Below are 24,394 nucleotides of genomic sequence, written 5' to 3' on the forward strand. Positions count from 1 at the left end.
ACGAATCCGCAAATCCACCGCCGGAAGAAGATCCTTCTCCTACCTGGCGGCCAAGACATGGAACTCCCTCCCCACCCACCTTCGGATGACCCAGGACCATCTCTCCTTCAGAAAGCAACTCAAGACCTGGCTGTTCGAGCAGTAGCGACTCCCCTCCCTCCAAGCGCCTTGAGACCCTAGCGGGTGAGTAGCGCGCTCTACAAATTTGCTGATTGATTGATTGACTGACGTTGCTCGCTGTGAGGAGTCTGCCCGGAGTAGTCCGTGGCAGAGTGCGACCGGCCTGCGCTGACTACTGAGAAGCGGGCGAGGGGAGAGTGGCGGCAGGCTTCTGGACTCCTCTGGGCCCGAGACGCAGGCACGTCGAGAGAGTCTAAAGTGGCAGGTGTTGGTGCCCAGCAGCAGAGCTTCGCCGGCCGGGGCTCCAGAGTGGGAGGAGCCAGCCCCGATGACCTACGCAAGGCCCCGGCTGCAGGAGCACGCACAGGTCCCATGTGGCTGCGGCCTTCGCTGCCTGACATAGCCTGTGGGGGCACGGACCTGGAGGGACCTGGGGCTGCTCGTGAGGAGGGCGGCGGAGGAGATCAGACCACAGTGGCAAGGAGGCCGGCGGCTGTGGGGTGCGACGTCATCATGCCGGTGAGTGAGAGGGCACCCCGCGAATGGCCTAAAGCTGGAGAGAAGCAAGGGGGCACATAGAATCTCATTCACCTGGTGTAGCTCGCTGACTGGGACTGCGCCCTGGACAGTGAGTCATGCGCAAGAGTCGAAACGGGGATAGCTATGGGTAGAGTGGACTGCACCCCCCACGGTGCGGTGTGTTGGCTCTCGCTCTTGACTCACCATAAGTGCAGCATGGGGCCGAGAAGGGACACCGGTGGGACTTTGCACGTGCCCCGCAGAGCCTCAACTCCTGCCTCGTCTCCCCGGAGGATTGGCGGAGCAGAAGAGGTCAGGGTCTGGGGGACCTCATAGCAGTGACTGCTCCCGATGGAGGTGGCCTAGGCTTCAACACCCCCTGGCGGGACCTCCGACATCTGGGGACTTCCTTGTCGCAGTGCAAGAGCAGCACAGCACAGGCCTGGGTGCATGGACTGAAGCTTGATATCATCTGCACGGCCCGGACCCATTCTAGGGGGCACAAAGAGATTCCTCCGAAAGAGAGTGTGACTGGACTGGAGAGTCCGCCCGGGCCTTTGGCGGGCATGTTGGGGGAGCCCACAGACCACGACAGAGGGAGCGGGAGGCTGTGGCATCTGCCCTGGCCTGGAGGGCATGACGAGTCGCAATGGCGGCTCGTAAGGGTCGAAAGGACAGATTGGTGAAGGAGCTGTTGCTCAAATCGTCTAATCCACAGCCCGAAGGCCAGACCACTCCAAAGGCCGTGTAGGAGATGGAGGGTGTGGATGGAGATGAAGCCCCAATTAGCCGATCCTTCCTTGAGTCTCTCTTCTCCTTCCTGTGTAAAGACCTGTCTGCTATGAAAATGTGAACTCTCAGCCAACTCGCGGGAGGTGCGCCGTGATGTGGACTTCTTGGGAGAGAGGATTAACACCCTGGAAGAGCATGAAATGGGCCACAAGGAGGAGTTGGAGAGCCTTCAGCAAGAAATCCTCCGGATACAGGAACAAAATATCGACCTTCAAGCTCACAGAGGCTTAGAGAACAGGTCCCAGTGAAATAATATCCGCATCCGAGGCATGGCGTATGGAACGGATGACACCAACAATGAGGCGCTGGTGGCCGACCTCTTCCACTCTCTCTTGGGCAAAGCTCAGGACTTTGCGATCAAGCTGGATCGCAATCATAGAGTAGGCCCTCGGAGGTCCGCCCGGCTCCCCCAGCAGATATCCTTACATACGTGCATGACTACCAGCTTAAAGAGTGCATACTTCGAGCAGCTAGGGGTAATTATGGGTTCCAATAAAAGGGCCAGAAGCCTATAATGTACCAGGACTTGGTAGCATCCACCTTAGTGGAGCGAAAAGCATTCCGCTCCATAACTGCACATCTACGGGCGGCCAGCGTGTCGTACTCTTGGGGGCATCCTTTTCAGCTGATTTTCACCTTCAAAGGGGAGCTCTGGCAAATACGCTTCCTTTCAGCAGCCTATAAACCTTTGAACATTGATGAACCTCCAGCCAAAAATTTGCAACAGAGCAATCTAAGCAGAAGACGCTGGAGTGGCCACGGATGGACCACCATTAAACCACCGAGCCCCGCATTGAGACCTGACCTAGATACTATGGCCAAGGAACAGCAGGCGGTCCTGGCGTTACCTGACTGGGGCCTCTGCAGAGTAGTCCCCAACAGTTATAGAGCAGAATCAGTGAACATTTGGCTGTCCCTGACGTCCGTCTACAGGGACTCTACCATAAGCATGGGGCTGTGCCTGGGAGGGAGTGGGAGAGATACCGGTCACTGGTACCCCACAACCTATTCTCCAGGAGCTGGCAGCTCTGGACATTTGTTTGTTAAAAGACTTCTTTCTTTATTTGTGTAGTTGTTTTTCTTGGGGGATTCTTTTTCCTTGTTGATCTTCTCCCCTATTCTCCTACACACCTGGTCCCATGCAAGGGAGCTCGCCTCCATGTCAGCTCTGCTTCTTAACCCAGTGAGATTGCGTACATATTGAGATTCCTGGCACATACCAACACCCTCTTTAGCTATTTGTCTTGATCCCGGTCCACATGATAGCAAATATTAAAATCCTAGCCCTGAACGTGAAAGGGCTTAATAACCCCATCAAAAGAAGGGCTATTTTGTCCCATCTTGAGAAATCGGGCGCACATCTTTGTTTACTTCAAGAGACACACCTTCTATCAAGGGACACTCTCAGACTCCGATCTAAAGCTTTTCCACAGCAATATTTCTCCTCACTCCCCACCAGAAAGGCTGGAGTTGTCATCCTTATCTCCCGTAATTTGAAAGGGACGGTGGGAGCACAGGTTTCAGAAAACAGGGGGCGGCTTTTTGCTTTTTCCGTATCTATTGGTGCACACACGTTCACACTAGGCATTATTTACGTACCCAACGAGGGCCAGGAGGCATTCTCGCAGAGCTGTAGCTGACCTAATGGGCTCTCCAGCTCAGCAGTTAGTGATGGGAGGGGGCGATGTAACTACAGTGCTTAATAATCAACTTGACTGCTCAGCCCAAAGGCAAGGTCAAACTAGGGCACTGTCTGAGAGTGGGAGGGAATGGCTACAGGACTTGGGGCTAGTTGACATTTAGCGCACCCTTCATCCTCACAAAACGGATTATACATTCTAGTCCGATGCCCACATGACCGATGCCAGGATAGATTACTTCATAGACTCCCAATCTTTGCTTCCGCTGGCATACACCTCAGACAAAGAGCCTTGCGCGCTCTCAGATCACACAGCGTTGACCCTAACTTTAGCAATTCCCCCCACAGACCACCATACTCCTGGCGGCGCCTTACAAAGACTTTGGAGGAATTTTCAGTTTTCAATGACACCCCAGATACCGCGATAGTGTCCCTAAGAGAAACGTTCAAGCTAGTGGCAAGGGGGAACCTCATCGCCACGTCCTCGGTGGACAATAAGATTCGCAGGGACAAAAGAGAAGAGCTCTCTAAACAAATGTTAGAATTAGAAGATATACATAAGCGAACCAGGGCACCGCGGTGGCAGTCGCAGACAGTGAGCTCACAGCTAGCTAGTCTTGACCTTGCCCTATGACTGAAACACTTGTTCTACTCAGGGGGGACAGATGTGGGCGCCTGCAGTCCCCCAAACTGTGCGCCCAGTGCCAGGTGGCCACGGTCCAGAAGGTTTGCAACACGAGGGGCTCCGAGTACCCTAGAGAATCAGACATCTCTTGTGCGTTTCGGGACTTCTATGCCGAATAGTATACAGCACCGCAACTGCCCGAGCAGGATTCTCTCAACTACCTCCAGGGGATAACCCACTCCCTGCTGACTCTAGACCAGGCCTCCACTCTGGATAGCCCGATCCGCATTGAGGAGGTGATCTCAGCCATAGCCTGACTTAAGCACCTTAAATCCCCGGGCCCAATGGGTTTTCTGCTATCTTTTATAAGATCTTTTGCATTCTTCTAGCTCCAATATTAACTCGACTCTTTAATGTGATTTGGGATACCTCTGATATTATGCTCCTCGCTTCAGTTGTCGTCCTCCCTAAGCCCGGTAAGGGTGGCCGATACAGTGCTTCCTACCAACCAATATCCCTGTTGAACATCGACCTAAAGCTGATTACAGGAATTCTAGCAGCCAGCTGGGACCACTGATGCCGGGTCTGGTGGACCCGGATCAAGCCTGGTTTGTAGCAACCAGACAATGTGGCGAAACACACTCTACCTCCTTGACAAGGCTCACCACCAACCCGTGGAGTGAGTGGTGGTGTCTGTCGATGCCAAAAAGGCGTTCGACAGGGTGCACTGGCCTTTTCTGGAGGACACCCTGGAGAGCTTCGAGGTAGGGGACCGCTTACGCATATGGGTGTTTAGTAACTCTAGCTGCCCTTCAGCTACTGTCCGGGTGAATGGATACATCTCAGAGCCCTCTCCGATAGCAGGGGACCGAGGCAGGGTTCCCCGCTCTCGCGACTTCTTTTTGCTCTGTATATGTAGCCTGTGCGGAAGAATCCCCAGATTATCAGGTTCCAGTTTGGAGGAGAGTGCCACACCATAAGCTTATATGCGGACAATGTCATTGCTATACTCTAGGCCCCAAGGACACCGATACCAGCCTTTCTCACAGAACAAGAGACATTTGCTGTAGCCTTGGGCTTCCGGGTTAATGTTTCTAAGTTGCAGACCCTAGGGTTTTCCTTACAGCCTTCCACTAGGGATGCCCTTAACCAGATATGCCCGATTCAGTGGGACCTGGAGTCTATACCATACCTGGGTATAAAGCTGGCATCCTCGACTCAGGAAACAGTCACCTCAAATTATAGACATCTCTTTACACAGACTCGGTGGGACCTTCATCTCTGGCAACCATTTAGCCTCTCGTGGCTGGGCTGCGTGGCAATGCTTAAAATTAATTTGCTCCCGAAAATACAATATCATTACCAAACACTACCAGAAAAGCCCCCCTGGCGTGTGGAAATCTTTTCAACTAGAGTTTCTTTCTTTTGTTTGGGCAGACAAAAACACCCACAAGGAACAGGGATTTAAGCTATAGACCCCCAGGGGAGGGTGGCCTTGGGATTCCCAACATTGAGCATTATTACCGGGCTACCCAGCTGAGGGTTTTGCTGGAATGGTTCCAGGGGGAACCTGAGAAGCATTGACTTTTTATAGAGCGAGACTTGGCTGGCAAATCCCAGTGGAAGATCTCCTTTATCTACAAAACCTGATGCCCAGTCACTCTGGCAGCCCTAAGAGCCTGGGATTTGACCGTTGTTCACTGCGGGCTCGCCACCTTTCCGTCCCCACTCACACCGATAACTATTAACCCCGAGTTCACTCCCCGCCTTGACCTCGTGGCCTTCAAGCACTGGGACGGGGAGGCGCACAGATCGATCGGCCACCTCTTCGATGTAGAAGGTTCCCTGACTTTTGAAGACTTTCGCTTCGATTTTGTCCCGCCGGAGTCAAAGTGATACCACTTTCAGCAGATATGCCATTGGGTTATGCACCCATCCATGCGCCAGGGGGCACAAAGGCCGCTCACTCTATATGAGAAGTGGTTACACACTAAACGGTCAAGCAAGTGCCCCATCCCAGAGCTCTACCATTTCCTATGTCCCCTGAACAGTTGGCTAAATCTGCAGGTCAGAGGCGCTGGGAGGCAGAACTAGGGCACACACTATCCTAGATGGAATTCGGGGGACATTTTCTATTAGACTAGACAGTCGTCTCGCAATATTCCCAGCATAGAAACTGCCACCAAGATAGAGACATATTGGTATCTCACTCCCCCCAGACTGCATAAGAGCAACCCAATTCGCCCCTCAGGCTGCTGGAGAGGGTGTGACACATTGACACACCTGCTGAGGGAATGCCCAACACTCACATCATGCTGGGAACAGATACTCAATGAGATAGACAAACATTTCCATGCACAAATACCGCGTTTCCCGGCGTATGTCCTCTTGGGCCTCCCAACACGCCTACTTTCCCTTTTCGGTCATGTAGTGGTAGGCAGATGGGAATTGCTTTAGTCTCGGCCCTGCAAAACCTTCTGTCTCACTGGGGCACAGAGAAGACTCCCACGCTCAAAGGGTGGCTGCACAGGATATGGCAAGTATTATGTATGGAACGCATCTCCTGCTTGCTTCAAGGGGACAGTGCTTCCTTTGCGGAATTGTGGCGTCCCTTCATGACACTGCTAAGCTCAGATTATCAGGAGCTCACATGCCCCAGATACTTGCGCCTATTACGTCTCCCTTTCGCTGATACAAGATCCGGCCCAACCTTCAACAGCATGAGGCACCACACAGCGTCCTGATCATTCCCCATGCTGCTCACTGGGGTGGGTAGGGAGGAGGGGAGGAACAAAGGGGGGGGGGGTGGTCTGGGAGGAGACAGGGGGGGGGACTTGGGGGTTTGTTTTTATTTTTACGCCATATTGTCCTGCACTTCCGCTTGACACCCCACAGATGGCATTGTAATGTTTCACTGCATTCATGTCTTTATCAATAAAAAGATTTAAACGTAAAAGTGTATAGCTCCAAGACGCTTCAATTTGGTGGAGATAGGTTAGTTACACTTTTGGAGTACATTTACAGTCTGATTTTGTGAAAAACCGAAAAGTAGTAAACATACTCAAAAGTGTAAGTTACCTTTGTGAATCAGACCCTACGAGTTCTAGCACATTCTTGTATTATTGGCCACAGTGCTTAATTTGAGCGTGTGGTTTCCGGTGAGTGCCACTGTCAATTATTTTTGGGGACTGGAACGTATTTCTCCTCTCCCAACATTTATTGAGAAACACAGAGGTAAAACACACACAATGGAAAGAAGGAGGAGGTGAAAAGGAAAAACCGTCACAGAAGAATAAAACAGAAACCTGCAAGAGTGAGCTAAAGGTGTAGGGAGTGTCTGTCAGTGGACTAAAGTGGCCTGAATTGAATTGAAGGCTACACAGCTTTATTAGTCATTGCACTCAGATTTAAGTTCACCAGTCGTGGGCTTCTGAGCAGAGCTTTGGGCACCAGCACTCATTCATTTACAAATTAAGTACTGAATTTGGCCATATACCATTACTTGTTGACAGGTTCCTTTACTATTACGCTTCTGGGTAATTGTATCAAGAAGTTACTTTCTGCTTCCAAGAGAAGAGAGAGACCTATAAGACTAAAAGTTATACTCTTGGAAAACTATTTACATTTGCAATTTCTTCTGTTATATCTAATATGTTTACTTCATCTGTTTGACAGCAATAGTGCTGTATTTAGTGCCCTGAAGTTTACATGACTAATTAAGTTACTAATACTTTAGTACCAGTCCTGCCAAGCGTCACGCAACAGCCGTGACACTCACGCATTTCAGTGCGGTGATCCGCATCACCGCACTGAATGAATTTGTCACGCATTTTGCCACCTGTGCCCAGCGCACCGCCAGCAGCTCTGTGGGCCCGGGCTCTCTACTGCTGCTTTGCCCGACTAGCGCGCCGCAGCCTAAACAGAAACCAGACAGTCTGACACTGCAGCAGCTGAGCTCTCCGAGCTCGTGAGCGGCGCCGCCGCGCTACAATGTATCTGTGCTGCTCTGCCTGCTAGAGTCCGACGTCTACTCAGTGTTCCGTTGCCCTGGAAACTAGAATGCAATCACGGTGGCGCAACAGGGCGCCAGCCAGGAATAAATCCGGATGTGCCGGCCTGGGATGGGCCGTCACGTCCGGAGGAAGCAGCCTGCAGGAAGTTCAGAAGCGGCGGGTGAATTGAGTGCAGGCAGTCTGGTTGCCGGCGCGCGAGTCCTGACTCGACTCAAGCATGGCCACCCACCGCGGCCCCCTGTGTGCAGCCCCCCCCCGCTAAACAGCTGCAGGGTCTGCAGTGCACGTCCTCCTTGACCACCACTGTGTGGCCGCAGGCAACTCAGCTGAGCCCGAGCCGGCCGCCGTCAGGACACCGCTCTGGCCGCCACCAGGAAAGAAAACTGCGAGGGCGGCGCGAGGATTCTACAGTGACGTATGCATTTGGAAATGCCGTGTTGAATCTAAAGATTTCTCGCTCAGGGAATAGTACTCGACATTTTTTTTCTCACACCGAATGTTTATCACGCTGTACATTTTTAAAGTATCCCACAGGCAATCAAAAGCTTGTCAAGAAGTCGAAAGGCTGCTGGGCCTGCAGCAAAGGTCTGCGGATCACATTCGCATAGAATCCAACCGAAGCCTCTAGAAGAGCATTGAGATTCAAGAGCACTGGGCCCGGCGGCGGTAGCAGACCGTGACCCGGACCGACAACTCGATTCGTGGCTGGGTGGCCGTGGGCAGCAAGCAGCAGCTCAGTCACTACCAACTAAGTGTCAGCCGGGTGTGTAATTGTTTTTTTCAATTTTATTTTCATTTAGCGCGGACTTTACCGGGCGCCGTCAGCGCTTCACAAGATTAGGAACAGTACTGAGTCAGAGTGACTCTGACATGAGGATTACAATACTACAACATATATATTACACAAAAGCACGTACGTTATTACATGAGGCAAAATAAAGTGCGGGGAGAGGCAGAGGGCCTTCGTCACAGGTGCAGAGTCACGGCGCTGCCTTAGCCTGGAAAGAGAAGAGTGAGAAGATGAACTGTGAACTGTAAGTGAACTCACTATAATTTGCCAGTCACTTAGACGATCAAAATAATGTATTTTTTTGGAGTGCAACACATTTAATTTAATACTGCTGCAGCAAGTGCCGGTGCATTCATTATGGCTTCCATGAGCCCGAATAACTTGGGAGAGGCACAGCAGCAGCAGTCGTGCACCGCGTCTCCCCAGGACATGCACCAGCAGCATTCAGTGGTGCACAGCCAGGAGTGGGGAGCGATGTAGAGCCTAATTGCAGGGGTTATCACCAGCCAGGTGCGAAGAGGGGTTCTGGCTGGGGGATCATCGCAGGCATATTTAATTTGTGTGCTTCCGTGAGAGAGATGATTAGCAGGTCTTCAAGTCTAGCCAGGGGTTAGTGCAAGGTGGCAAGGCAAGTATACAAAGAACCCCACAAACTGTGTGAGTCTTAGGCAGCTGCAGGCAGGACAGCTGGGAGGGCGCGGTATCCAGTGTGCAGAAGTAAGCAGTTCGAGGACACATGCATGTTCTCTTTCAAAGCAGCAGACACAATTGCAGGTTCGGGCATAGGAGCTCTCTGGGAGTGCTCTAATGATGCCTTTCTGCCAGGTAGCGCGGGTAACTGGCCTGGCCCAGTGGCGGTTCAACATGCTTATGCCAAATAGCTGGAATACCTTACAATAAACAATTCTGTGCCATACATGTTGTTTAGGCTAGTCTTAGTGCCTGCTGCATGAAACACAGTGGCACAGTTACTCGTATATCATAGCGCGGGGCAACTTACCAGACTCTGGCCAAGGTGCTCGGACGCTGAGCTTTGGAATTATTACTGCTAGTCTGTGTCTCCTAAAATGTCTTTTTTAAATAATACAGGTAGGCTATGCGTACCTCAGTCAGCCTCTTCTCCTGAGGCTTGTCCTAACCCCCTCCCAATCATGCCTCGTTGTACTGTAATGTTATGTGCTCAGAATAGCCCTGCAACTTACTCTCTTAGCCACAGGTTAATGATAGCTGGTGGTGCCATACTGTAATCGGCAAATTGATTTTCATTAAATTGCTCAATTTTGAAATAAATTACACTTTGCGGCCGAATTGTGACCCCAACCTATGTGTGTGCTCTTCCATTTCTGGTGCTTTCCGGCAATTTCATCATCTTCTTAGAGTTTATTGTTGCTCTAATTGGTGTAATTTCCTATTATTTATATGTTTCCATCGTTTCCATTGCTTGATTTTGTTCTGGAGAAAGTGTCACTCATAGTTGTTGGAATGTCACTCATAATTACACTGGCATTATAAAAATGTCACACATAGCAATCTGAAACCTTGGCAGCTATGTAGTACCATAGTGCAAAGTACAATTTGCCCTGATTTACAAAGTTTTGTCTTGTGTTAGATGTGAATGTCACCTGGTTATTGAGGCCTTAATCACAAAGGATTAGCTGTGTGTAGTCGTGTTTTACTCCAGACTTAAATATGACTTCCATGTGATGTTCCAGGAGTGAGACATGCTCACTCATGCACATAATTCGCAAGGAAGTGGCTTTTTAGCCGACCACCGGCCTATTAGTTAATGATCTCTTCTGTATAGTCAGCAACCGGCTAAGTATCTGTAACTTCAGTGTTTATCTTGCCCCAGGCTAAAAAGCATCAGCCATTTTCTATTTGACCTGCATCCGGATAAATAGTGTGATGCAGGTCTTTATTGAGCCAGACATGAAGAGAAAAGAGACTCTAGGAAATGGCAGAGTGGTGAGATCCAGTAAAGTGGGTGTAGCATTTAAAAGTAAGTGCATATAGAAATGTACAATGGTATGCACAAAGGCAAGCAACGTTGGTTGCAGATAAAGCAAGTAGAAAATACATTTGTGCTAATATAATATTCAATTAAGAAATGTAGGGACCACAGTTCTACTTCAGGAGCTGGCGCACAGCTCTTTTGTGCTGGGTTCTGAGAATATTTGACTGTCTGCAAATAATGAGAATGTTTTATTGCATATTACATAAATATTTTCTTCCATAAGGATATGACATTGTTTTTTTGAATTTTCATGATCTTCCTAATTTTGGGTTTCTTATTGAAGGTCTTGTTTGAGTTGTGGGCTTCTATTAAAGGGGATTATGCTTGCTTACTTTGTTCTGAAAACACAGCAGCCTGGTAGCTGATCGAAAAAGGAGAAATTGGGCTAAACTTGATGTCCCTGCTCTAAATAAACTGTTAGTTGATAGCAAACCAGCGGCAGAACAGGTTACTGTTACCGATCTTGGCCTCATCCAAAATTGGATTGTTCAAGCAGTCGACACCTGCCTCCCTATGGCTAACAAGCGTGTAAAAAGACAACTGCCACCTGCTCCCTGGTTCTCAAAGGAGTTGAAAAGTGAGAAATCTAAATGTGAAAGAAGTTGGAGGAAACATTATCTTGAAGAAGATAAAGTGGCATATAAAAAAGCCCTCAAGGAATACCACATTCTCTGTAAAGTAACTTGTGCTGAGTTCTTTACACATAAAATCTCTCAGTCCCGAAATTGCTCCAAAACACTTTTTAAGGTGGTAAAAAAACTCTCGGGCGCAGAAAGTCAGACTACCCCCCCCCCCTGCTCTTACTGGCGCCCAGTGTGAAGAACTTGCCCTTTACTTTATTGATAAAGTCGAACAAATACATTCTGCACTGCTCAGTAAACACTCTCAAACTAGTTTACCGGAGACTGAGACAAACATTACTGTCACCCCGGAGTCTGCCAGACCAGGGTCACATATTAAAAGTCTCTCTCCGAAAAAACTGGAAACTTGAACCCTCCTGGAGCCTAGTTCCTTGGCAAACATGAAATCGGGGTCCCCACGTGATTTGCTTCCCTTTCATGTGATTAAACAGTTGGACGCACCCATACTTTCTATAATCATGGATCTCCCTAATGCCTCCTTGTCGGAGGGCGTTGTTCCTCAGGAATGGAAACATGCCATGGTCCTCCCTCTTCTAAAGAAGGCTAATACTGACCCTACAAAGCCATCCAACTTCCATCCCATTTCGCTACTCCTATGCCTGCTCCAAAATTCTGGGAAAGCATATAAACGGTCCGTTGACCGCATTTGTGGAATCCCAGAACGCTCTCCACCTCTCTCAATCAGGTTTTAGAGAGGGTATCTCTACCAAATCTACTCATCATGGAGTGACTGAAATTATAAGACACAGGTTAGATGAGGGTGAAACCGTGGCCCTTATATTAATGGACCTCAGCGCTGCTTTCAACACAGTGTCTCACTCTTTTTTGTTGAGAGCCTTGTGGGTGGTGGGCCTAGCTCGATTAGCCTTGCAGTAGATCGCATCTTTTTTAGCTGACCGCACTTTTCAGGTTTTTTTCTGCGTCAGATAATTCCAACTCCTATCCGTCCCCTTTTGGGGTTCCTCAAGGGTCAGTGCTGAGCCCTCTGCTATTTAATGTGTATGTCCGTCTGTTGGCGGATGTTGGGGAAGAGGCTGGTCTCCCTCTTTTCTCATGCTGACGACACTCAGATACTTTTTTCTCTTTCCTCGGCTAAGGGGTCCGACCCCTCTGCTCTACAGTTAGGTCTGAGTAAAGATGCGTCTTGGATGCAAAACAATCTATGTAAACTGAATGGTGGTAAGACTGACGTTATGATTATAGGAAAGGATCATGATTTGTGGAGTCCTCAGCACTGACCTCCCGAATTGGGTGCGCTGTCTCTGCCGATACACCATGTTCGTAATTCGTGTTTCATCATTGATGACCATCTTTCTATGAAACAACAAGTCACTAGGTTATCCGACATTTAATTCACTATTTTAAAAAAAATGGTAGTCCATGCCCTAGTCACTTCTTGGTTGAATTACGGCAATATTCTCTACCAGGGTTCCAATAAAGCTGTAATCCAAAGACTTCAAGTGGTGCAGAATGCAGCTCTGAGACTTTTATGTCAGTTGCCTAAATCTTCATCAGTCACCAGCTTCCTCTGTAGCCTTCACTGGCTGAAGGTGGAGAGCTGTATGCATTTAAAGCCTTATGCTACATGTTTAAAATCAAAACTGGAGTCCCCCCCCAAATATTTACAAAAGTTAGTTTAGTGTTACCAACCCCCGCGTCTTCTACGCTCTACCCACCAGATGAGGTTCTCTGTCCCGAAATTCAAACTCTCTCGCATGCATGGCCGGTCCTTTTCTTATATAGGACCTACGTCAGGAAACCGTTTATGGTTTATTCTGCAAAGTCTGAAGACTTGGCTCTTCAACTCTTAGTTCTTCTTGCTGGTTTCTCAGCTTTCTTTTTCTTTCTGGCGCTGGGAAACCCCTCGGGGTAGCTGTGCACCTTACAAGCTCAATTCATCTCAAGAAGCAAAAAGCAAGCAAGCAGCAATCCGGGCCGAGCAGAAAGACAGGTGGTATCTGGGCAACAGAGGGCGAGGCACTTGCATGAGGCAATTGGGGTCAGTGGACAACGTGTTTTGAGGCAATTGCAGGAGGTAAATTGAATGAGACACTTTAATGGTGTTTCTGTGGAACAGGGGAAGGGAAAGCAGGAGACAGATGAATGCAGATTCACTCAGTTGCCAGCTGAACAATCACACCTTTGCCCACAATTCATTCAACAATTTGGGCTACAGACATGGATGCTTATTGGTCCATGTGATGAGAGGTACCCTCAGCAACTCTGACATTTTAATCTCCCGCACAATGTAACTTGGTAATTGTATTTTCATCTTAAAAATGCTAAGCAATGTTTTATAAGAGTTCAGACCTGTCTCTATTGGAGCCCCATTACTGTTTTACAAATTATTATTGAGGGAATCTTGGCAAGGAAAGAGGAAGACCAGAAAGTAGATCACCGGTAGGGCAACCAGAACCCAGCCTGGCCCATAATTATGCCCCCAGAGTTGCCTCCTCAGCAAGCTTTCTGGCGTCAGCAAGCTTGTCATCCAGCAAGTGCTGGCGCAGCTCTGTAAAACAAGTATTGAGCATGTGCTCCCTCAAAATCAAGTTGCACAGCCCAACATAATCATCAACTTTACTTCCCCTCACTCAACCATTCAGCCCTTTGCCGTAATAGTCTATGAAATCTACACAAGACTGATTTGGGAGTTTGTGACTGCCCTCTGATGGTACCTTTCAGGGGTCAGCCTAAACTTGGCAACAAGTATGGCGTGCTGGGGGCAAACGTTGTCTGGTCACCCACTTCAAGTGTGGGAAGTGTGTCCCTCCCCACTGTAGGCATGTCTTTCTATAGGCTGCCCCCCTTACTCCTGTGGGATCTCGTGCACCCTCAGGCATATCTCATTTGTAGAAAACCTCTTGTCTATATCTTCTTCCACAACATAATTAGGCTCCAAGTCTTGTGTTAGGCAGAACATCACCTCTCCAGTAGATACCGCAGGTCTGCTGCCACCAATACTGCTGGACTCCGCATGCTTGGCTCTGACATCCATCTCTTTGAGACTAATCTCATGGGCCATCCTCCTTTCCTCGATGGCCAGTCTCTCTCTTGCCAAGATGTTTTAAGCCTCAGCTTTTCTCTCGTCAGCAATAGCTTTTTCTCTGGCTACGGCTCTCTCTGCTTCAGCCTTCCTCTCCTCCGCTTCAAGCTTCATCTTGGCCAACTGCGGCCTGCCCTTTCTCTCCACCTTCCTGTCCTCAAGCTCATCTGGGGACAGACTCCGGGCAGACGCACTGCTCCCTGCTCCATCCTGGATATCCTGAGCATCCTGATGGTGAGTTGTGCTTATCCTGCTGCTCAAGATACAGGTTTTGGGTCCACCTGCTCCACCACCTCGTCATCCTCCAAGTGTGCTCTCCCCTCCCCCCTCATCATCCTACATTGGGAATGTTTGCCATCTCTGGACTTCCTCAAAGGATCCGTGGACTACCTGGAGATCCCGCTGTGGAGCCTTCCTGCTTGCCTTCAATCTCTTCTTTTTTGCAGAACCTCAGCAGCATAGCCCTGTTGAGGGTGTCACAGTTGATCAGATCCATCCCCATGGTGCAAAAATGAGAAGTAGGGCACCGACATTTAGAGAAAGAAGAAAATAGGCAATAGAAAACTAGGAAGAATTTAAAAGGACTTCAACTAGGCTACCAAATTATTTAGATTGGATTTTTGTGTTACACAAATCACTTTATGTTACTACACAAACACAGGTATTGGACTTTATCTGTGAGAAATTGTGTTACTGGTTGAGGGGGTGAAACGCTATTCAAGCAGGAAACACAATCCTTGACAGGATGAGGCACACGCGAACCCCAAATTAACGTGTGCTCAACTCTCTGGTAGCTTGGCACAGAGCAGTCAGGCTTAACTTAGAGGCAATGTTTAAAGTATTTATGCAGCACTTCAAACAGTAATAAAGGGAAAACACAACTTAAGAAAAATCTCAAAAATGATGAAAATCCAATCAATATAACCGGGGATATGCAGGTTTGAAGATTTCAGTGAATAGAGTGCCAAAAATCTCAAAGTGCCAACTGTGGATATCTGGCGACCCGGACCGGGAAAGTCACAAGTTCAGACCAACCGCGATGGAGCATGGGTCAGCTACAGTAACCCAGTTAGGCCCACTGATCAAGAGTACCTTAAATCTTTGTTGTGGAGCCTTGCAAGTTCCCATGTTGAGGATGCGTTACGCAGCTGAGCAGGTGCGTCGGTTCCAAGGGGCTGCGATGTGAGGTCTTGCATCGTCATCAAGGCTCCCATCATTGAGGGCTTGTGAATCAAAGTCCGCGTAGAGGATGCATCACGCAGATGAGTCTGTTCCACAGAGCTGCAAGGCTGTGATGTGAGAACGTGCTAAGTAGTCGAGATTGCTGTTGACAAGAGATTTGCGATCAGAGGTTCTGTGCCGGTGAAGCTTCAAACAGCGTCAGTTTCTATATGGCTGTGAGGTCAATGCGGAGTCCTTGTGCTGAGAGGAACCTTGCAGCAGAGCCATGCATCTCTTTTGCTCGGGTTTGGGCCGTGCAGCAGATTCGATATATTGGTTCTGCTGCATCCACAGATGGGCTGGCAGAGCACCTTCAGGCCCACTTCCAAACTAGGGTGGCACCACATATGGCAGAGACAAAGTGCTGGGTGGTCCAAGGTTGTTGGAGCCTTTTATCCCTGAGGCTCAAGTTAGAAGGCCAGCCAACTAGCCCTTGGAGTCCCTTTGGGGTTCTGGGTTCTGCAGTCCTTCTCACCCAAGCAAGAAGGCAGCAGGCAGCAGGCAGCAGATCACCGATCACCACAGCAGGGCAACCGTCCTGCAGAGCAGCAATGCAGCAGAGTGGTAGTCCTTTCAGCAGCACAGCAGTCCTTCTTCCTGGCAGAGTATCCACAGGTCCAGAAGTGTACTGAAGAGTTGGTGTCTGAGGTCCAGTATTCATACCAGGCGCCTCCTTTGAAGTAGGAGAAGCTTCTAGTGGTTTCCACTCCTCTGAGGTGTCAGGCATCCCCTTCTTCCCTTTCCTGGTCCAAGCTTGTCTGGGGGCACAATAGCCTAGTGAAAAGCCCTTTGTGAGAGTGCTCAGGCAGAGGCTTTGAGATGTTCTTATGTGGTAAGTGACAGTTCCTCCCACTCGTTGACTCAAAGTGGCCAATCCTGCCAACACTTATCATCCGTTTGTCTCACTGTCTGGGACCAACCAGCTATACCTAGTCATGTGACCCAGGATCATTGGTGCAAGCACCGAATTGTTAAGACAAAAGAATGCCAACTTTCTTAAATGCCATTTTCAAAATTGTGATAAAAAAATCTGACTTTACCTTTAAAGAGAGATCTTAATTACAATTCTTTAGCCACCAAATTCAACTGGTCTACCTGATCCCAATTGGAAGTTACAGCTTATTAAATGCAGCACGGTAACTCCAATGTTAACTTCTGGGAGAGGTAGATCTTCCATTAGTAAGAGCGAGTTTAAGAGTTTTTTACCACCAGGACATGTAAAACTTCAAAGCTCATGTCCAACTTTTTAAAAACACTGCACCCTAGAGGTTACTTATATGTATTAAAAAGGAAGGCTTGGGCCTGGCAAAAGCATTTAATTTGCAGGCCCAGGGTACATGTAGTAACACTTTACTAGGGATCTAGAAGGAACTTAAATAGGCCAATTGAGTCTAAGCCAATTCTACCATGTTTTAAGGGAGTGAACAGAAGCCCTTTAGCAGAAGTTAGCAGTAGTAAAGTGCACCAAGTCCTAAGGCCAGCAAAAACTAATCCCAGCAAAAAGTGTAGGGTAATGGCAAAACGGTTGGGGTAAGACCACCCTAAGGCTGACAAGTCTAGCCGCTATAAGGACCAAGTCATGGAGAAGTAGGTGCAGGAGAAACCCACACCCAAACTGTAAGGGCTAGGACCAAGCGGCTCCGGTCAAGTGGGCACAGAATCACAAAAAGGACAAAGACTACAAATACTAAGACTAGGAGGACCAGGAACAGGAGGACAAAGGTGTGAGACTATGGACAAAGATAATCAGAGCAAAGAGGATACGCTTTAAGAGGATCAGGAAACAGAAGACCAGGGAGACATACACCAGGGGAACCAGGAAAACCAGGGGATAGAGGACCAGGAACCGGCATACCAGCACCAGGATGAGAAGGAGAAAGAGGATCAGGACAAGGGAGAACAGAGCTAGGACAACCACAGTCATGAAAACCAGGCGGGAAGGGGGCTGGGGCAGGTATAGCGAGAAAAACTAACAAGGTAAGGTGATGCAGCATTTCCAAGCCATGAGGAGGACTTTTCTACCATTAATTCAGTTATACATTTCTGATTTTAGGAATGCAATGAAATGAACATGAAATAATCACTCTCCTTTACTCCCTCAAGCTCAACTTCTCTTGAAAAGCATTCTGAGAACATTTCAAATGTGTTTATAAGTTTTGCCAATACATTCTTTGCTAATACTACAAGTTCCACACCACCAGCGTAGTGATTGAATAGTAGTTTCATTGTTGGTCTAAAGGACACTGAAATTAGTCTGTTAAAAGACTGCATGCATCTTATTTACATGCAAAAAACAAAAGAGGTGCTGAGACTTAACTGAAGTGCACCTATGTCGCTATATTTGTTGACTATAGAATGAGTACTGACTGCATGAAATCAGTGGTACACTATTTGTTGAACTATAAAGTATTTAACAAAAGAACAATCAATACCCACGAATTTGGAACATCAATTGGTTAATCAAGTCTGTACAGGCAATGCTTAGATGTTTACTTTTAAGAATCTCTTCAGATTAAGAAGAATATATCCTCAAACTCCTGTTCCTGACACATCTTTCTGAAGGATTTCGAATTGAATAATGCATCTGTCAACACATTGACTGACGTTTAACTAGGTACATACATTTTTTTTTTAAAGATATGTAGTTTTTCTTCCTTCTGCCATAGATGAGGATGAAGCCTCTCAATTATACTGTGTTGGTGAGTCGCGTCAGAGGGCCTATACAATTATTTTGTTTTTGAGAAGATAACCTTAAATATCAGAGGGTACCATGTCACTGGCATACATCTTTTGGAGTCTCTTGTTAATTCTATAGCTGGCTCTGGGATATTCCTGTGACTTTGTGAGAAAGAGCGAGCACATAGTTGCAGGAAAGTGAATAGTTTCACTTAGTCTTCCAAAGGATCTAATCATCTTTATTATTCGCCGCCTCTTCAGGTAAACGTAAAGGAGCAGCAGCACTTGTAAAGTACATGAAAGCTCCATAAAGGGCCTCCCATGTTGCTGTGACTTGCCCATGGTATAAAGAGGTGGAAATTTGTGTCATGCCTTCCACATTTAGTTGGAAACATTCAAACTGTCTCTTTGGACCTTTAGACATGTGTTAATGCTGTTTGTGTGGAAATTGCATTTAAGCCTTTTTGTCGCTATTCTGTATAAGGAGTTTGGTGCCAGTTGTGTTCACCTCTTGCTTGCTGTTCGACCTGGTGATACGTGCTTGCTGAAATCTGCACCAGAAATGAAAATATATAATTGCAGCTGTTTAGACAGCAGGCAGATTAATAGTGAAGTTTCTCTGCTGTTTGCATGGTTGCTGGCCATGTGTTTCACACTGCCTGCTATCTACCCAGCCTCCACGTTTTATTGCTATTTACAAAAATGCTCGAGTACATATTTCTGCTACTTAGTCATTGGCCACTAAAATAAGGCTGTTCCTTTTCTATTATCAAGGCTGCCATCCAAATAGTACATACTGTCTGCTTTTTATTCAACAGATAGGTACATAGTGAATTTCTTTTTGTAAGACCACTGGTTAAATAGTACATAACTTTAGTTGTTTAGCCAGGTAAATAAGGATGTTTATTTGCTACCTGCATGTACGCTGGCCAAATTGTACACAATGTCTGCTATTTTCAGGCCGTTAGATAAAAAGTGACGTTCTGTGGCAATTTGCATGTCTGCTGGACAAATAGTGCATAGTGTTTGTTATTTAGCAATTGGTCAGCTTAATAGTAGTGTTTCTTGCTATTTGCGTAGCTGCCGGCCAAACAGTACAGAATCTCTACTATTTAGCAGTGGCTGGGTATATAGTGAAGTCTCTCTGATATTTGCAAAGCCGCCAGCCAATTAGTGAATAATATATAATATTTAGCCAGTGGCCATGAAAATATCAGAGAAAATTCACTAGTTACCCGACAGCCACCACCAATCCACAAAACGTTTTTTTCAATGAAGAAGCATATCTCACTCAAGGGAATTCCATGAGTTAGACACAACTACTCAGAACATAAGTTGTGAGTTGGGCCCTGTGTGAATATACCACTAAGCTGAGAAAAGCAAACCTTCCATTTCCCCTATTGAACTAATGGACAGACAAAACAGACGTGATGCAGAGGAAATCAATGAACTACATGTGAGGATAAAGCCAGGGATGGCAGCCTCACTGTGAGATTTTTATGTGGTAAAATCTGTTTCCAGACTTTGCCAAAGCAAGGATCCCAACAAACTGGAATTTTAAAAGTGCCACAATTTGAAGAAATCCTAGAAGTTAGACATTGCCCTTTTCTATTGCAGAAATGTTGCTTTGCAATCAGTCGAATGGTGATTGTAGTTGGTGATTCACAGGCCAACGGTTGTCTCTAGTGACACGAACATTCAAAGACAAATACAAATTGTCTGTGAAAGGTAATAGTGTTATGTTCTATTATATCCTAATAGCCCACTGCTGTGGGCAATACAGGTTGTTAAAGGTCCTCAACCCCAATTATACGCCTGACAGGCAAGCAAGGGCACATGACGAGGGAGAGGGACTTTAACAACCAGTATAGTCCAAGACAGATGGGCTATGAATCCCAGCCAAACACCTACGACGACCACAATGCATCCAAAACACCTCTGCCCAACTGATCGTCAACATCCCCCGTTGCAGCCACATCACCTCCCACCTGAGAGACCTACACTGGCTCCCCGTCGATAAGAGGATCACCTTCAAGTTCCTCACCCACGCACACAAAGCACTCCACAACGCCGGACCAGCCTACCTGAACAGCAGACTCAGCTTCGACACCCCCACCCGCCAACTCCGCTCCGCCAGCCTCGCCCTCGCCGCTGTCCCCCGCATCCTTCTCCTACCCCGCCGTCAAGACCTGGAACCACCCTCCCTACCCACATACGGCAGACCCAAGACCTAGTCACCTTCAGAAGACTCCTCAAGACCTGGCTCTTCGAGCTGTAGCAGAACCCCCTTCCCCTTAGCGCCTTGGGACCCTCACGGGTAAGTAACGCGCTTTACAAGTATTCTGATTGATTGATTGATTGATTGATTGATTGATATGAGGCTATTAGAACATTTCAACCACTGGAGGTAGTGTTCTAAATTAAAAAGGGAGAAATGTAAAGACATTGGAATGTTGGCACAGAAGGCCTCTGCCAGCCATTATACGCTGTGATCGACTTCTTTGTCTTCAATTAAGCTCTCAACATTCCCATGTTCTAATAATATTTTCAATAATTAGATTTCTTTTTTTCCCCATAATTAGACATCATGTGTATGGGTTGATAAGTGAAACTTCTATTTGAATAAGGTTCCTACGTTGTAATAGGGAGCTACTGCAATATAAATGAGGAAGGGCACATTGGAAAAGCATTAATGATTAAATGAGTTAAAAGCAATGGCAGTGTTAAGGTACACCTTGGAGCAGATATGTGTGTTGAATAAATTGTAGCTTTACAAGTTCAGTACCAGCAGTGCATTTTTTTTAATGAACAGATTGAATTTATTTTTCTAACGAATAAGTACACCTTTACTTTATTGTGGTTTGCAGACATAGAGCGTATTTTTCTAAAAGATTTGTTTCGTTGAGGGATATGTAGTTAAGTTCCTTATCAAGTAAACTGCCCAGTTTTACTTAGTTTATCTGTGAAGTGAGAAAGCAGTAAAACATTAAGGAATCTTCACTTGTATCTTTTCAGCAACATTTATAAGAGGAATCACGACTTAACCAAAACCAGACGGGGAAAGACCGAGCAGCTCCTGAGAGTCGACGACCACGATTTCACCATGAGGCCAGCTTTCGGAGGTGAGTCACAAAATCCTGTTTCTACTCTATGTTCGAGAACATTCCATCGTATCATTGCTTTCTTAATTGTAAACGAATTTGTTGCTTCGGATGCGATTACGGCGTGTATAAAATGAAGAAAATACAAAAACTGAGACTAGATGACTGGTAGAAAGTTCCTCAAAGTGCCCATTGCAGGTCAGACTGAAAAAGAAGACCCATTAATTTAAAGGGTTAAAAGATTGGTAGAATTGCCATTGAGGCTACACACGTTTTACCACAGTGTTATTGTCGCTAGTTCTCCAATTGGACGTAGCATTCTTTCTCACAGGGCTGACATTTATAAATGTTGGTAAAAATGGCTGCTGTTTTAGTTGCTGAAATTCAGAACATTGACTGTGTTAGCCTAAAATAAAACTGAATTTGATTTTGTGCAATGTAGCTGGTGCTCATGGTAATTGCTCCAATGCCTTCGGACCGAGTACAGGTTATATAAAACTACAAACAAACAAAAAATACTAACAATTTCGGAATGTGGTCCATTTTGTTGGGAGTGTCTGCTCCTAATTGTGGACCCTGACACTGAAGATGCTGCCACACACGTTTATGACCAATATTCTGATGAACCTGACTTTACAGGGTCCATATTCTATAATCATCAACACACACACATAGAATGGCGAACTCTTGAGACCTCCTTATGCCACATTTAGAACCTATTGTTTCTTATTTGGAAGCAAGAGAACCTTTTACCACTCACTTCCCAGAAGAGAAACAGAAAAACATTCGAGAGTGGACTGTAAGTGATTAAACATCAGAAACATTCAGCCATTAATCGCTGGGAACATATGCCCACTTGTAATCCTGCACTGCAGTAGCTAAAGCAACAGGCCTCAGTGGGTCATTAAAACTGAGATGGAAGTGCCCGATACAAATATCCCATTTACCTTCGAGGCAGGAACACCAAAGTGTGAGCCTTTTTATACTTTCCAAGACAGTGCATTTTACAAGAAGCTTGTTCAAAACTAAATAAATTAACCTCTGCACGCTTATGATTTTAAAATACCTTAACAAAATATGAGAACATGCACCCAAGAGACCCCCATGAGGTGGAAGGTTACATTGACCTAAATGAAAAGTTGCTCTTAGACATTAGAAACTTGGTGATGAGCCCTCTTTTACAAATGTATAACAGGAAAAGACTGCAAGGTGCCAGAGGAAATGCACAGATTAGAGTAGTAGGTTTGAACTAGGTATTCCTAACTTGCCAATATGCATTATACCAGAATCTAGAATCTTTAGGAAATGTTTGCGTTTCATAAACATGACTTGTATAGCCAATAACTCTTTCCCCAAGATAGTGTAAGTCACGTTAGCAGAGGTTAACCAAGTGTAGTAGTAGGTCACTAGATGTAATTCTTGTGTTTATTTTTCCCATAGAAAGATGGCCCCTGAGACAGTATTAGAAGCATCTGTTTCAAGATTCTTTTTTCCTCAGGATGTGCATGCTCAAGTAAAGTCCCTCTGATTGAGTTCCTTAGGGACATAAATATGGTTTACCCATCTTAGGTTAGATTGATTAGTTGTAAGACCAAAAAAGAAAAGTTGCAAATTTACTTTCTCTAGAAGTTGAGGAAGCCTAGAAATCTCTGGTGGTCCTTCAAATTCTGTGGCATTAACCATTATTGTATTGGACAAATTTATTTCATGTACGTGAAAGGAACATTTCTCCTGTTTGGCAGAGAGATGGTAGTCTTGTATACTCATGACTTCTCGTACATATTTCTGATTGTCAGGAAAGAAATGTGAGTAGATTTGAATGTCATGGAAGTATTCTGGGAGCCATTTACCAATGATATCCAGGAAAAGCTCAGTAACAAACCTTTCAATTGTAGTGGGGGACATGGAAACGCATATAGGAAGCTGTCTTTAATTCATCCCAGGCTGAATACAAACATGATTATCTGCACCCCTGGGGAAAAAAGAGAGGAGCTTGGTTGACTCACACAAAATCTTTAAGAAGACAGTCACCAATGTATTTTTTCAACACTTATTTCTTTGACCTGGACAAGGAGTAGATTTTTCCATGTGGATTTGGAGCATTTTGCTGTAGATCGAAGAGACGCTCATAGAGATGATTGGGTGGAAGGAACAGTGTTGCTCAGGGCCTGAAATGCCTTGATTGTGTGCTGGAGATTCTTAACCCTAGCCTTTCTGGTAGCCATGCTGTTCACAGCTTCTAGTCACAACTTCACAACTTTTCAGGACAAATGAACAGATATGAGTAGCAACTCTCAACCAGATAACCAGATACTGCTGACATGCTATCAGGGAAAATTACACTGGCAAGTAAAGAGTAGTTGAGCCACTATAGCGTGAGATAATTGGTTTTAATAAAGTGAGAGGGATGGCCATAGAACAGCCAATTGTTGGTGACATGGGTGAGTTGGCAGAATTAGAAAAGGAAACTCCTCGGTAGTAATTGACTTGAGACCTGGAGCACTGCAGGGAATAGCTGTGCTAAACCTTAGAAAAGGCAGGGTACAGCAGGCAGAAATAAGAAAGGACAAGGAATCAAATAATAAGAACCAATGGGAAACGGAATGTAATCCAGGAGCTTTGTGATGCTGGACAACATTTGTTGGACGAGATACCCAACACGTTTTTGTAAGCAGCCCGGGAGCATAGACAGTTTTCCTGATCATGGAGTGTGCACAGTGAGTTTAATTCTACAGAGCATGTGTGGAGGTCAGAAATCTACTCTAGCACTAGTGCCCTGATGATAAGAGCAGTGAGGATGAGGTTGGCGCCATTCCCTACTGGTGCCATTAGCCTTGTGGAACTCCACTGCATTGGATGTATTTCTTCAGGTAAGAGCCCAGCGGTGCCTCACTGTTGTTGCCCTGCGGGACTGCAATATTAAGCCGGTGGGAATGCTTACTGAGTGATGCCAAAGAGGCCTCTAAGGCGGTATCAGGGTTTACAGGAGGACCATTGAGCTTCTGTTTTTGAACAGTGAAACTTGGAATGTTGTGGTACTTATCTGTGCAAATTCCACCAAGTTTTACCTGGCTAACGTTATGTGGGACAAACCAGCAGGAGAGCAAACTCCCATTTATGCGTGAATCGAGATTATCCTCTACCAGAGAGAGATCCTATGTGTATCAGACCAGGCAATTAATATTTGCTTTGTTACAAGT

At 46.5% G+C, this 24,394-nt stretch overlaps 1 protein-coding gene across 1 annotated transcript in view; it reads left to right on the plus strand.

Moving 5' to 3' along the window:
* Positions 1-24,394, plus strand: part of LOC144761529 (gamma-aminobutyric acid receptor subunit rho-2-like) — a 578,022-nt gene that overhangs the window by 92,849 nt on the left and 460,779 nt on the right. Inside the window, exon 2 of the mRNA XM_078646849.1 lies at positions 21,109-21,215. Within this exon, the coding sequence (XP_078502975.1) occupies positions 21,109-21,215 (107 nt within the window). The remainder of the gene's footprint in view (positions 1-21,108; positions 21,216-24,394) is intronic.

Source organism: Lissotriton helveticus, chromosome 6, assembly GCF_964261635.1.
Source record: "Lissotriton helveticus chromosome 6, aLisHel1.1, whole genome shotgun sequence".
Taxonomy (NCBI): Eukaryota; Metazoa; Chordata; class Amphibia; order Caudata; family Salamandridae; genus Lissotriton; species Lissotriton helveticus.